General features: G+C 41.1%; 1 protein-coding gene across 1 annotated transcript in view; it reads left to right on the top strand.

Moving 5' to 3' along the window:
- The window catches only part of LOC138600386 (adhesion G protein-coupled receptor L3), a 242,443-nt gene extending 231,890 nt beyond the window's left edge, over window positions 1-10,553 (top strand). The window contains exons 24-27 of the mRNA XM_069671786.1: window positions 341-437; window positions 5,247-5,372; window positions 6,708-6,725; window positions 7,912-10,553. Coding sequence (XP_069527887.1) covers window positions 341-437; window positions 5,247-5,372; window positions 6,708-6,725; window positions 7,912-8,867 — 1,197 coding nt within the window. The 3' untranslated portion in view covers window positions 8,868-10,553. The remainder of the gene's footprint in view (window positions 1-340; window positions 438-5,246; window positions 5,373-6,707; window positions 6,726-7,911) is intronic.
- Window positions 10,554-13,081: the final 2,528 nt, after the last annotated feature.

The following is a 13,081-nucleotide window of genomic DNA, read 5'->3' as shown; positions in this document are numbered from 1 at the left end:
CTGAGCCTTTGCAGCCTGACACACTCAGATTCAGAGAGCTTGGCTGATGACTTTATTATTGACTTCACCTATCCCAGTACTAACACTCATCTTTAATTGGAGTTGACTTATCCTGACAGCTGACATGTTTCACGCTTTCAATACTAGATTAAATACTAGCAGTGTCCTTTCTTCCTTATGTCTCAGCCTGAATTGTGTTAAGAAAAATACCAACAAAAGCATTTTTTTCCATGTCATTGAACTTATCCTCCATGTGCATCCTTTAACTTTGTATCTGTATTACTGACTGTGTTGCGAGCGAGTGTCCTGATGCGTTTTGACATCTTGTTTTTTTCCGCAGAGCCGCATCCGCCGAATGTGGAATGACACGGTCAGAAAACAGTCCGAGTCTTCTTTCATGACCGGTGACATCAACAGCTCCGCATCACTCAACAGAGGTACTTGGTCCCGCTGCAGATATGTACTTGAATGACTCCTTAATACATGAGCCTTCACCTTTGATTTCATGACTAATGCAATGAGAAATTTCTTCACGAAAGCTTCTGTAGTCTTATGACTTATCTACTTATTTGATAGTTGAAAGAGAACGTGATCATGAATACAAGGCGTTGATTGAAAGGATAAAATCCTTTGGTGTCATGCTGTTACAGGAAATTGTTTATTAAGTCTCTTATTTTGAAAAATAAACAAATCATTTTTATTCTAGTAATTTAATAGTGTACAAAAAGGATTTAAATGAATTTAATCCAAAATAAAAACACTACTAAGTCAATGCGATTCCAATCTCGGATCCAATCGGCTAAAGTCTGATGACAATATAGCCTCTGGGGACAACGGTGAACATGTCGGGCGTGTCCGGTTTAACCAGCGGTTAGCATTAAACGACTTCCAGTCGAGACTTCCTTTTCCACATGCTGCATTGTTTACAGAAAAATAAACCATTTTACTTGTGATTTACTTTAATTAACGCGTCTTACCTTTGGTGAAATTTCAACATCATGATGCAGATTTGTAAAAAGTAAAACTGAAGCTTTGTCAGGTCTGTCCTCAAGAGGAGAAGAAAACTACTTTTAAAATGCTCGTTTGTTGAACGGAGGTCGGATCGATCACTTCTGATGCATTTGAGGAAGTCGGAAAATCTAATCGCTGAGCGGCTTTCGTGACACAGCGTCAGGGGAATTTATCTCAAGTTGAATTTTAGATCTAGAACAGATTGTTAGCTGTTCGCATGCAGTGTGAGGAGTTTTTTGTTGGTTATAAAACAGACTGAAATTAATTCTGATTACTTTGTATGACCTTCACAAGCAAACCAGACCATCAGCAACATGATTGATTTTTTCTATATAGTTATTTTTAATGCCTGAAACTGCTGGCGGGGGGGTAGGTGTCAGACAAAGCAGTTAACAGCACCCTGCCTTTGTTTACATTTTCAAATTTAAAGTGGGTGATACATATGACTGTTAAAGAAAGCAGCCGCTCTAGCATCTAAATGGCAAAATGGGGGCGCCAAAATCAACATGAAGAAAAAGTTACTCGCAAGAGCTTTAAAGAGGTTAATAAGAAGGTGAATCATCGTCAGATAGCCGCTGATGGGAACAGATTCTACGTTTCTATGTAGAATCTATAAATAGAGATTAATGTGATTCTGATATTTCATGCATTTCACCAATTTATGAAAATTCAACTTTTGGTGTTTTTGTGAAGGGTTATAAGTCTATCTTTCTCTTCGTTTCCCCCCCATGTCAAACAATGCAACATCTTAATGCAGAAAACCTTGAACTGAAACTGGGCTCCCTCCCAGGAAAAGTGCTGAATAACAGAAAAAAAACTCACTTCAGTGGAATTCTCTCCCAGGAACACGTTAATAAAAAGTATTTCCCCGTAATGCATTTGACAGCAGCGCAGCGAATAGAGTTAACTTCTGAGTCTCTCAGGTTTCACAGAAAATAGATACCAGACTACATCTGACATCAAGTAGCAAAAAAAAAAAAAGCAGCGTCCTGGCTGGCATCCCTTCCTGACACTCTCCCCACTCATCGCATCTCCTGATGGAGGGCTCCAGTTCCACACTGCTCGCTCTCTCTCTCTCTCTAAATTCGCTCTGGGCGCCTGCTCGCGTAGACACTAATGCATAGTTACAATGATGGATTAATGTTCGACACGGGGAGGAAGTGTCAAGATCTCAATAATTAGGCACTCAGCTTAGCACCATCAACAGACACTGGCTGGATTGGGGCGGTAGGTCGGGAGTTGGAGAAGAGCCTACACGAGTCTTCCATAAAGAAAAAGGCGGAGTAATTATTAATGCAATTTTCTACTTCTGGCTGGAGCTCATAGAGACAGCACTCCTGAGAGTTCAAGAGTGTGTTCAGCCATCACAAGTGTCCTAAGGAACAGATGCGAGTAGGATTGCACTTACTGAGTGCTGCTCCTGTGTTGTTATTAAGGAATTATGTGTTGAGGAGCCATTTTTTTTTGCTGATTTGTCCTTTTCACTCATCACCTCCCCTCCTCAGACAACCACACAAACACACTCCTCGCAGAGAGCTCGCAGCTGACACTCTTGCCGCGACCGAGAGTGCAGCCATGCAATCATCTTGATAGCGTTGCATGTTCAATTTATCCCGGCATTCAGGATTGTTGCACGGCGCAATCAGTGCGGTTTTTGGGAAACGGTCCAATTTATCAAACACAGACACAATAAGTGAGGGGGGGGGGGTCTGTCATTGGGGGAGAATTCACAAGAGGACTGGTGTTTATGGAATGCGCTGTAATTAGGGCATGCAGCTTCAACATCAACAAATTACTGTTTTTTAAAATCAAAACAGCATTCATGATTTGGAGGCGAAATTATAATACAGCTAATTAATACTGAAGTGAAACAAAAAATAGAATAATTGTGAAGGATGAGGCGAAATCAGCTTCTTTTAGAATTTAATTAGAATCTTTTAAAGATAGAAAACACTCGTCAAAACTAGCACCAACTTTTTAGTAAGCGGAGGGAGTCAACTGTAGAATAAAAGTCTTTCTTCATTGCTAAAACCAGAGCGTTTAAAAAACAACAACTCTGCTAGGAGAACTAATCGCTGTGTACTCCTACCGAACATAAAAGGTGTTTACCCGCTCTGACACAGTGCATTCTGGGAGCACATGCCTGTATCAACCTCATGTGTCTTGAATTCGGCTGCTTTAAAAATAATAGCATCATCTCATGTTGACGGGGCAATGAGGAGGGAGGCAGAGAACCTTGTAAACAGGAAATGAATGCGAGTCACACATATTTTCAGCATAATGTATTCAGGCACTTGAAAAAAAATAATTTTTATCAACAGTGAAAGAAAAGCAAACATCAGGGAATCTGTACCATTCATGTTTCAGATTGCAGCCTTCAAAATCTGCGGCTAATCACAGGGCTCAGGCTGTGAAGGTTGCTTTGGTGCGGTGTAGTATGTGGTGGGGGGAAATTGATGAGTCATTCAGGCGAGATCCTAGCAGAAAGTATTTGAGGACAAGCGTGGCATAAATAGTAAATGAGCCTCTGTTCTGTTTGCGCGAGGAGGCGAGGCCGGGGCAAAGTAATGACCATCTCGACCAAAAAGAGGACATGCCGCTTCATTCAGAGGTTATTTCAGCAATGGCACATAAGAGTCTCCGCCACATTTGAACTTTGCTCGTCGGAGGAAAGGAAATATTATACCACTTCAGCTCATAAGATTGGCAATGCCACAAGCAATAATAACAGTGACTCCCTCTCCATCTTTCTGTTACGATTTCCTGTCAAGCTTTTCTTTTTTGCAATGCGCATAGACAACTTTATGATAATGATAAGGGCAGACATACAACTCAAAATACTTAGTTATTTTTTCAACAATGGGTCCCTTATTTCAGAAATAGGGAGACAAAAGCAGGCCTGTCAATTTTGAGACAGATGATATTACAGGACAAATAACTGCCACTGGCATGTTTTAAAAGCTTTCGCTAGCTAACTCTTTAAGCTAACATTAGCTTCATGACTTTGTTGAAAAGTATGACAAAGAACCAAACCCTGTTTGACTGCTAAGCTTTCGTACTCTTTCGCATTTCATATAGTATGTTTCCAATTAAAGGTCACCTTCTAAGACGTAAATAGCTGCTACCGTGAGTTAGTTAAAGGGATGATTAGGACATTCATTTTTCTTCCAATCTTACCTTATTTGACTTATTAGCTTACATACTTTTTCATATTTTCAACAGTATGTTTGCACTTGAACATCAAATTAATGTTCTCCTTATGCTATAAAGAACCGCTAGTGTGTGTTAGCGGTTAGCTTTGCGAGTTAGTTTTCAAACATAAAACTGTTTAACTGCTTAGCTTAGCTACTGTTTCATGTTTCAAACAAACTGATTTACTTTCAACTTCAAATGTAACCCTTATTCAGTAAAGAACTGTTAGCATTGTTTGGCAGTTAGCTTTTTGAGTTAGCTTAAAAGTATGTCAAGGACATTAATTTTTCTTGTAACAAAACCCAGTTTGACTAATTAGCTTTCATAGCTTTTGTGTTTTTCAATAAAAATAAATAAGTGTATTCAATAAAACACTGCTAGCGTGTTGTAGCGGGACCCTTAACTCTGCTCGCATACACAGCCTATCAGTCAGTTAGGAAATACTACACTGTTGATGCGCTGTCTAGAACCAAGCTGTTTCCTTTTTATCACTTCGCCTCATATTATGTAGGTTATTAATAATGGAACACTGTTACTGCTGTAGCCTGTAAGCTAGTTATCCAGACATGCTAACAATTACATCCTACGCAAGACACTAACCTACTTTACTCTTTTATTTAAGAACAGTGTTTTTATTTTGTCCTGTTTGAGTCTAGAAATGTAATCCGTGTGTTTTGTTGGCCTTGTCAGTGCTTCTTTGTAATTTATGTCTGTTAGCACAAGTTTGCTGTCTGAATGTGGAGCACAAAAACGAGCTTAACGCTAATGGCCGGCATTAACAATACAATTAACACACTTTCCATCGGTCCCATTAGCCATGTCAGTTCAGCTCTGCCTCTCTCATGTAGCAAAACCCGTCACATTAATGATCATGTGATCATTTGGATGTTAATGGCTGTCATTGCTCAGCTGCATCTGCCCAACTGATATGTGTGTTCTCTCTCTTCCTCTCTTTTCTATATCTCACTTTATCTACCCACCTACCCTTTTCTCTGTCTCTACGCTCTTGTTCTGTCTATTCTGTCTCTTTCTGGCTGCTCCAGGGGCTATGGCTAACCATCTTATTCCTAATGCACTCCTACGTCCTCATGGCACTAACAATCCCTATAATACATTGCTTGGGGAATCGGCAGTCTATAACAACCCTCTGGGCATGTACAACACACAAGGTGTGCTAGCTTCTTTTCATTCTTTAACATTGTGGCTAGGGCAGTGTTTTTTTTTCACGTCCGGCCCTGGAGAAACTCCGAGGCTGCACTTCTGTTTTTTCCTGCCGGGAACAGAGAAAACACTTTATGATTGGGGTGTTAAAAGTAATGGACTTTGACTTAGCTGGATTGTCCGTGCTCCCTCTCGAGGGTTTTAACAGGGCTTTGATTAAAAAAAAACACTGCTCTAGATGTTGTGTATTAGCATTGAACAAACTAGTTTTATCACAGGTTTGTTTTGCTGTGTTTTTTTTTTTCCATTGGAGGTGAATCTCGGCTCCTGTAATTCGTTTACATAATTAGGTTTCAGACATGGCTGTTTGGCCGACAAAGATGTAAAATAATACAAAGAATGGGTGCCCTCAGCGAGCCGGATACATCCCCAGTCATTTATCTTAAATGTGCTCTAATGTTGTCGGTGAAGCTTGTGTGCCATGTGTTATGTCTTTCTGTTTGTAGTTTGTAGCATTTCGTTCTTTCTTTAAGCTGCTTAATCAATACATTTTCTAAATTTTAAATGCTCTATTGGATATTAAAAAAAAGAGGATTACCATTAATTTGATTCTTTTAAATCCCCTTCTTTTAAGACAAAATAGTTCCATTTTCGAGGCATTATTCAGCAGTATTTTAGTGTTTTCTAATTAAGTTTTTGACGATGACACCAGTAAGAATATTAGATCTGAGTGTAAGAAACCATCTTTGATCAGCCAACAAGATATCATTCTCGGATCAGTCCGACTCTTTTACTGCTATTTTTCCTCCAGTGCAGAGCTGTTATTATTTTATCTCAACTCTCTGCAGTCAATACGAGGTTGCTGTAACTTTGCGAGTCTGTAAAACTGAGAAAGTTGTGTAAAACTGAGATAAAAAAACTCCCCGAGAGCTTTGATCAGAGGATAATTTATGTATGCAATACAAGCACTGCATTGGAGCTTGTGACAGAGGGCTATAATTCACTTACATTGCCATAGATGTAAAAAAAATATCTGAAAGGATGAAAATGCTAATGCATCAAAGATTTACTGGCGCTTTTGACGCACAAGTACCGCTGCCATGTTTTACCCCAAGGATCCTGCCACGAGATATATCAAAACCTTTTTTCTATATTTGTTAAAGGGTGTTGTGGTTCTTTCTGTAAGTTTGCAGAAATTTGCATGGTGACTTTAAAAAAGTGCATTCCAGAAACATTTTCTTGATGCGTCATCAACATACTGTATGTGCACATTTCTCTTCGACCTGTCACTGTTATGCTTATTGTGTTCTCTTCTTTCCTTCCCCTCATGCTGTCCCTAAAAGAGCCCTACAGAGAGACAAGTATGGGAGTCAAACTAAACATTGCTTATCAAATGTAATTGACTTTGGCTTTACTTTTCTTTTCACTCAATGCTGACAAAGGGGCAATGAAAGAAAAAAAAAAAAGCTCATTCCCTTTGGAAGTAATAGCGTTCTTTTATGACAAAGGCCTTTCAAAAAGAGCTGTAACAATCAGTTTAAATCACATCCGCTGCTTATTGTAGTTTTAAAAAAGACTTAATTTTCTCTTCTCTCATTTGTTATCGCACTCTGCGTAAGCTAATCCAATCAGCATTTAGACTCACCTCGACATTTCATAAGGCACGTCGATAGAAATCGATCTGTGTTTTTTTTCCCCGGTGATATTGAACACCGCTGCCTTTGTGCATGCACTTATTATTTCACCACCCACTTTGATCAATCTAATACGCTTCTTGAAGGTCTTAGGAATGCGTCTTGTTAAATTTTTAAGAGGTCAGACTGTGTGGACGGCCTTGTTTTGAATATTTGCTTTGATATTGATGGCATGGACTCGTGAAATCTGAAATCTGATGTCCACGCCGCAGAGAGAGAAGAAAGCCTGATGTGTTTGAACTGATTCATGTTAAGGTATTCGGCTAGTTATAGCCACACAGTGTTATATTGCAATGCTCATATGGGACAATATGGCAGGGGTTCAATTTTACAGCCGTTTCTCTGGTTTGTGTCGGTGTTGCATGCATGGCTATTTTTGTCTTTGCTTGGATTTAATGCATTGCTTTGTGTTTCTGTGTCGTGCTGTGTTTGAGCTGTGTGTCGCACATATATCAGTGTTTTCATCACTGCCGTAGAAAAATGTAATGAAAGGTGAAATTGGGTTTTAGAAAATGTGTTTTTGTAACAAGGTAAGTGTGTATGAAGTCCAAATTTGCCGACTATAGAGGCTTTTATTTTGAATTTTGTGCCTTCTGTGTTCCAAATTGAGTAGCGTTTACATTTTTCACAGAGTGCACTTTATAGAATTGTGTGTGACATTACGTGCTGAGAGTGCTTTAGGGTCAGGACATATTTCAGAATAAAAGGTCTACATTGTTTGATGGGTGTAATTTGTGTTTGTAAAAAAAAAAAAAAAGGCTGACATTTAGCTGTGATAATTACATCCCATCAGATTTCACCCTTCTCATTCGCCCACTCTACCCCCCCACCCGACCCATGTGTGTCATTCCAGAGGGAATCCTGAACAATGCCCGGGATACAAGTGTCATGGATACTCTACCACTGAATGGTAACCATGGCAACAGCTACAGCATCGCCAGCGCCGAGTACATGAGTGACTGCGTCCAGATTATCGACCGGGGCTACAACCACAAGGAGACCACCCTGGAGAAGAAGATCCTGAAAGAGCTCACCTCCAATTACATCCCCTCCTACCTCAACAATTCCCATGAGCGCTCGGCCGAGCAGAACCGGAACCTGATGAACAAGCTGGTCAACAACGTGAGCAACGGCGGCAAGGACAGTGGCTACGGGATGGGCTTGGGAATGGGCATGGGGATGGGTATGAATGTGGCGCTGAGCCTGGACGACCACTCCACCTTCGGGCCGCACCACGACGAAGGCCTGGGCCTGGAGCTAATCCGCGAGGAGTCGAACGCCCCGCTGTTGCCTCAACGACCGCCTCCGTCTCTGCAGGCGGTGGACAACCTTCACAATCACCTCCACCAGCCGGTGCCGCCACCGCTCCCTCTGCCCCACCACCCCTTCTCGTCCACCACCACCACCTCCTCGTCTCGGAGAAGGATCCCCCAGGAGAACAGCGAGAGCTTCTTCCCCTTACTCACCAACGAGCACACCGGGGACGAAAGCTCGTCCCCAGTCCACAACCACCAGAGAGACTCGCTCTACACCAGCATGCCCATGCTTTCCGGCCTGCCCGACGTGTCCGCGGAATCCGCCGGCGGCTCCAAGGACGGCGGGGACGCCAAGAGCCCGGAGGCCAGCTCGGACGACGTTTACTACAAGAGCATGCCCAATTTAGGCTCGCGTAACCACCTGCATCAGCTGCACTCCTACTACCAGCTCGGGCGGGGCAGCAGCGATGGCTTCATCGTGCCCCCAAACAAAGAGGATCTATCTCCGGAGGAGGCCCACCAGGAGCCGTCACACCTGGTCACCAGCCTATAGGCCCAACACCCTCACACTCCTCCAGCGTCCCCCTATTACCGTAGTCCTCTTTCTCCTCCGTGTCCCCTTGTTCCGTCAATCGTCGGCAGTGGTAGCCTTTCTTTTTATTCAGTGTCCCGAAGACTTAAGCGGAGAAAATAACTGAACTCCCGCTGTTACCGACCACAAACAGGATAATAATTGCAACATACGGGGGCTAAAATGAGACCATACTTGGTTAGACATTGCGGGAATATTTCGATGTTGTATCCCCCCCCCCCCACACACACACACACAAACCGTGTGCGGTTTGTTTTTGTCTCCGTGTGAAAAGAGACAAGAGGATTTTTAGGTCACAGAGATATAGCCTGACAGTTGCAAAGGAACTGCGTAAGCCCCGAGTTTGAACGACAGACTTCACCAGTGAATGGGAGATTTAAAAAAAGGACTATTTTATTATACTTCTGTATCTATATTGACTTTTTGAAAGATTTTCTTCCTCTTTGGTGAGTTGCAGCACATTTTGTTTGCTGAAGTGTCCCTTCAATGAAAAAAAAACCACAAAAAAAACACACATTTTGAACAATTACCATGAAGGAATTATGGATCGTATGCTTTCAAGCATAGCTGTTCTTTATTTTCTTTCATTTTACTGTAATAACAGTTGTCAAAAGAGGGAGAAAAAAACTAATAAGAGAACTATGAGATATTTCTATGTAATTGTACAGATAACTAGCATTGCACATTATAGTATGCTTTCTTTTGTTCCGAGCAAACCCTTTGTCTCTGTAAATGTAGTGGTTAGGAGCAATTTTGTTCTGTTGTGCTGGCCTTTTCTGGGTTTCTGGTACCAGTCTGTTTTTGAGTTTTCCTCTTTTATCACTTTTCCAAGAAGTGACCACCTGAATAGCAACAAAATAACACAAAAACATCACAACAAAACACTGATCGTGCATCACTCACCTTTTGTTTTGTTTTTTTAAGTCTATTATCTGTTTCTCTTTTTTTTTTTTCCTTACAGCGTAGACGGCAGATTTGTGACTCGCACGTCGCCGCGGAGTCAGAGTTAAACAGGAGGGAAGGATCAAAGTGCATTCAGCGTCTCTATTGGCATTCAGAAAACGATTTTCGCTTCACAGAAAGAGAACAAATTGAACACTGATGAGCACTAGCGCTTGTACAAAAAAAGAGATGGTTTTGCTTATTAAAGAAAAGAGCTTTTGGAGTGAGAAAAACTGGAAGTGGTTTTCTTTTCTTCCTGGAGGAGAAGATATATTTATTTATTTGTTAAAATGAACAGTAATAAAACGGAGGGTGGACGCAAGTTTAGTGGCACAGATACGTTTTTATTACTTATTTATTCCTTTTTTTGTAACGGTTTCCAAGTTGAATGACCTCATAACTAATATTTGTTGTAACAGTGAAACTTGTTTGCCAACAAATAAATTCCTGACTAAGATTTATCACTTAGCTTTGACAAAAGTTCTGGTGTTTTGTCCCGTTTTGGAACACTTTTATATGGATTACAGCGAAGGACCTCCAAATGACTGAACGATCAATCCTCTTTTTTTAATATTCAGTTAATATCCCTCATTAGCCCTCTGTCCATTTTAGTGCCAAATAAAACTTTGGCCCAGCAACAGTGGATGTGCTCTGTATGCTCTGGTCTGCTTTACAATAGAAGCAGTGATTTCATAAGCTGTAATAAATATTTCAATATCATTGCTGGTGTAACCAATGAATTCTTTACAGATACTGTGTGTTGAGCATGAGTGTGATGAGCTTAACAGGACACGTGAAGGTCATCTGGAGCGCTCATCACGGGAGGTAAGTATGCGCTGTTCTACAAGCTCATGATCACAAGCTAATCAGCAGGTTATTATTATGTTCATTGTTTGACTTTTAAGCTGCTCTAAGTAATCATTCCTTGAATTCTGTTTATTTTCTCCCTGATTTATGATTTTGTAATCTTATTTTTTTCTTTTGAATTTGTGAGTTTCTTCTCGTCAGTTTACTTTTAATTTAATCTTGGAAATAATGAATATAACCCCAGCTCCTTAATTGATTTGTTTTAACTGCAATGGCCCTCACAGCTTCTCTGAATGAAGATTAACACCACCTGACCTCACCTATACAGTTCACCTCAGCTTTACAGTTAGCATGTTAGCTTCTTTTAGCTCCTTGTTTTGGCCCAGTCCCACAAGTGTCATCAGCGTCGATTCGAGCTGCTTTTAGGATTCGCCAAACCTACTGTATTCAACCTGCCCAGCTCCAAATGATACAGTTATTATTAGACAGTTAAAGTAATAATCTCGAAGATTTTCATTTAAATAAAACACAATGGTGATTGAGCCTATGGCCCACTGATGAAAGCCTTTGCATTTGCAGAATTACAGACTGGGTGTCTGGTGCGAGTTAGTGACGTGTTTTCCATCAGCTAGCAGTGGTTGGTCTGCCAGAGAGGGTAGGCGGAGCTAAGCGGCTGCTTTTCCGGTCTCTGCAAGTGTTGCGAGTAAACAGTAATCTACTATGGCTGAACAAACAAAGAAAAGGTCGATGACTACAGATACAACTTCAAAAATAAGTGAAAATCCAAACAAAAAGAAACAAATTCGATGCTCAGATGAAGCAAACAGTCTGAAAAGGAAAGCGACCGTCAGCGAGGAAAATCGAGAGTTACAACCATGGACATCACACATGCAGCACTGTCTGGATATCTGGGAGGTGTTCTCCCTCAATTACCGTTTATCTCCAGAAGTGGCGCCAAAGAGAACGAAACTAAGATCTTTGAGATTAACACTTTAAACTAATGAAGGATGAAGTATCTTAAGTAAGATGCAAAGCGTTGGAGCTGGGGGAGGCAAAAACATTTGACCTCCATTAACTGAGCAGAGACATGACTATTAAATGTATGCTAATGTTGCTCTGTCTGTTGGATGTGTAATTAGGTAATCCTTTGCTGTTCACCACAACATATTTTTCAGGTGATGTACGCATTACAATTCATTTATTGCTTGCTCTACTGCCCCCAAGTGGTGAAAAATTCAATGACCTAAAACTAAATCATATTTATATATATTCATCTTAATTCTCATTTTCAATTATCTTCTCTCACACTCCTCACTTAAATATTCCCTTTAAGTTTCTTTATCGATGCTGAGTCAAGATGTTAAAGTCCAAATGTATTTGCTTTGTTTGATCGAGTACGTTATAAGCAGGAGAGGTGATTCCAAACACTTCAAAGCTGCTTGAAAAGATTATTGACCACAAGGGACCAAAACACTCCAAAAACAGTCCCGCAGAAACTCAGCTTTAAACCAGTGTATCAATTATTTACAGCTAGCGTGTTAGCGAACCCACAGACTTAAATGTACGGCAGACTCAGAGCAACATTAGCGTGTCCCTGCAGAGCGTTTTCTCCCCACCTGATGAAAATATGAGGATCTTTAGGTGTCTAAATGTTTAACTATCTTCTTCAGTCAGTTGTTTATTTCAGTATTCCCCCTGTAGGCGGTCAGGTAGTGAAGGCCTCACTTAAATTATGTTACACTAATAACCTGTGCTTCTCTCTCATCATGTTTTCCCATTGTATTGTCTATAGCCTACACTTAAATTATTGCAGGAAGAAAGGGTAAAATCCCATTTTTCATCGAGCTGGTGCTGTGATTGATGCCCGAGTCATTGTGAAAAATTGCAGAGATATTTGCCTCCTCTTATTACAGCCCGGATCTTGCGTGAAGAGCTGAGCTGCGCTTTCTCCGGCTCATATGCTGCAGCACGGATCTTCGCTCTGAGATATGACTTGGGTGGACAGAAAGAGCTCCGGCCGTCACCGCTGCATCACTTTGACTGGCATTTGCGAACCCCAGCGAGTTCATGAAATTGTGCTGAAGATGTGGCTCTGGCCCCCGTCCTCTTTATTAATGAGTTGTTATGCAAGCTCATAAGCCACCGCGGGCCCGGACGCTTCCCAGAAACATGCTTGCGTTGCACAAAATGCCACCGCAGCTCACTTCCCATTGGCTTGAGATCCTAATAATGCCATGCAGATGTTTACTGGCACATAAAAAGATACAGATTGCAGTCGGTGTGTTATATTTTGAAGTCGAAGAAGAGTCTCATTTATTCGGGATTTTTACTCAAGCGAGAATACTTTCTGACTAGCACAAGAGATATTGATTTTTTATCAGACTGAAATCCTTAATTGCTAAAGGTTTTCTCCTTACCTCGCTCAC

Source organism: Semicossyphus pulcher, unplaced genomic scaffold (assembly GCF_022749685.1).
Source record: "Semicossyphus pulcher isolate SPU_LCO1_2020_fin unplaced genomic scaffold, fSemPul1.0.p SCAF_21, whole genome shotgun sequence".
Lineage (NCBI taxonomy): Eukaryota > Metazoa > Chordata > Actinopteri > Labriformes > Labridae > Semicossyphus > Semicossyphus pulcher.
This window is presented reverse-complemented; position numbering and strand designations above follow the sequence as displayed.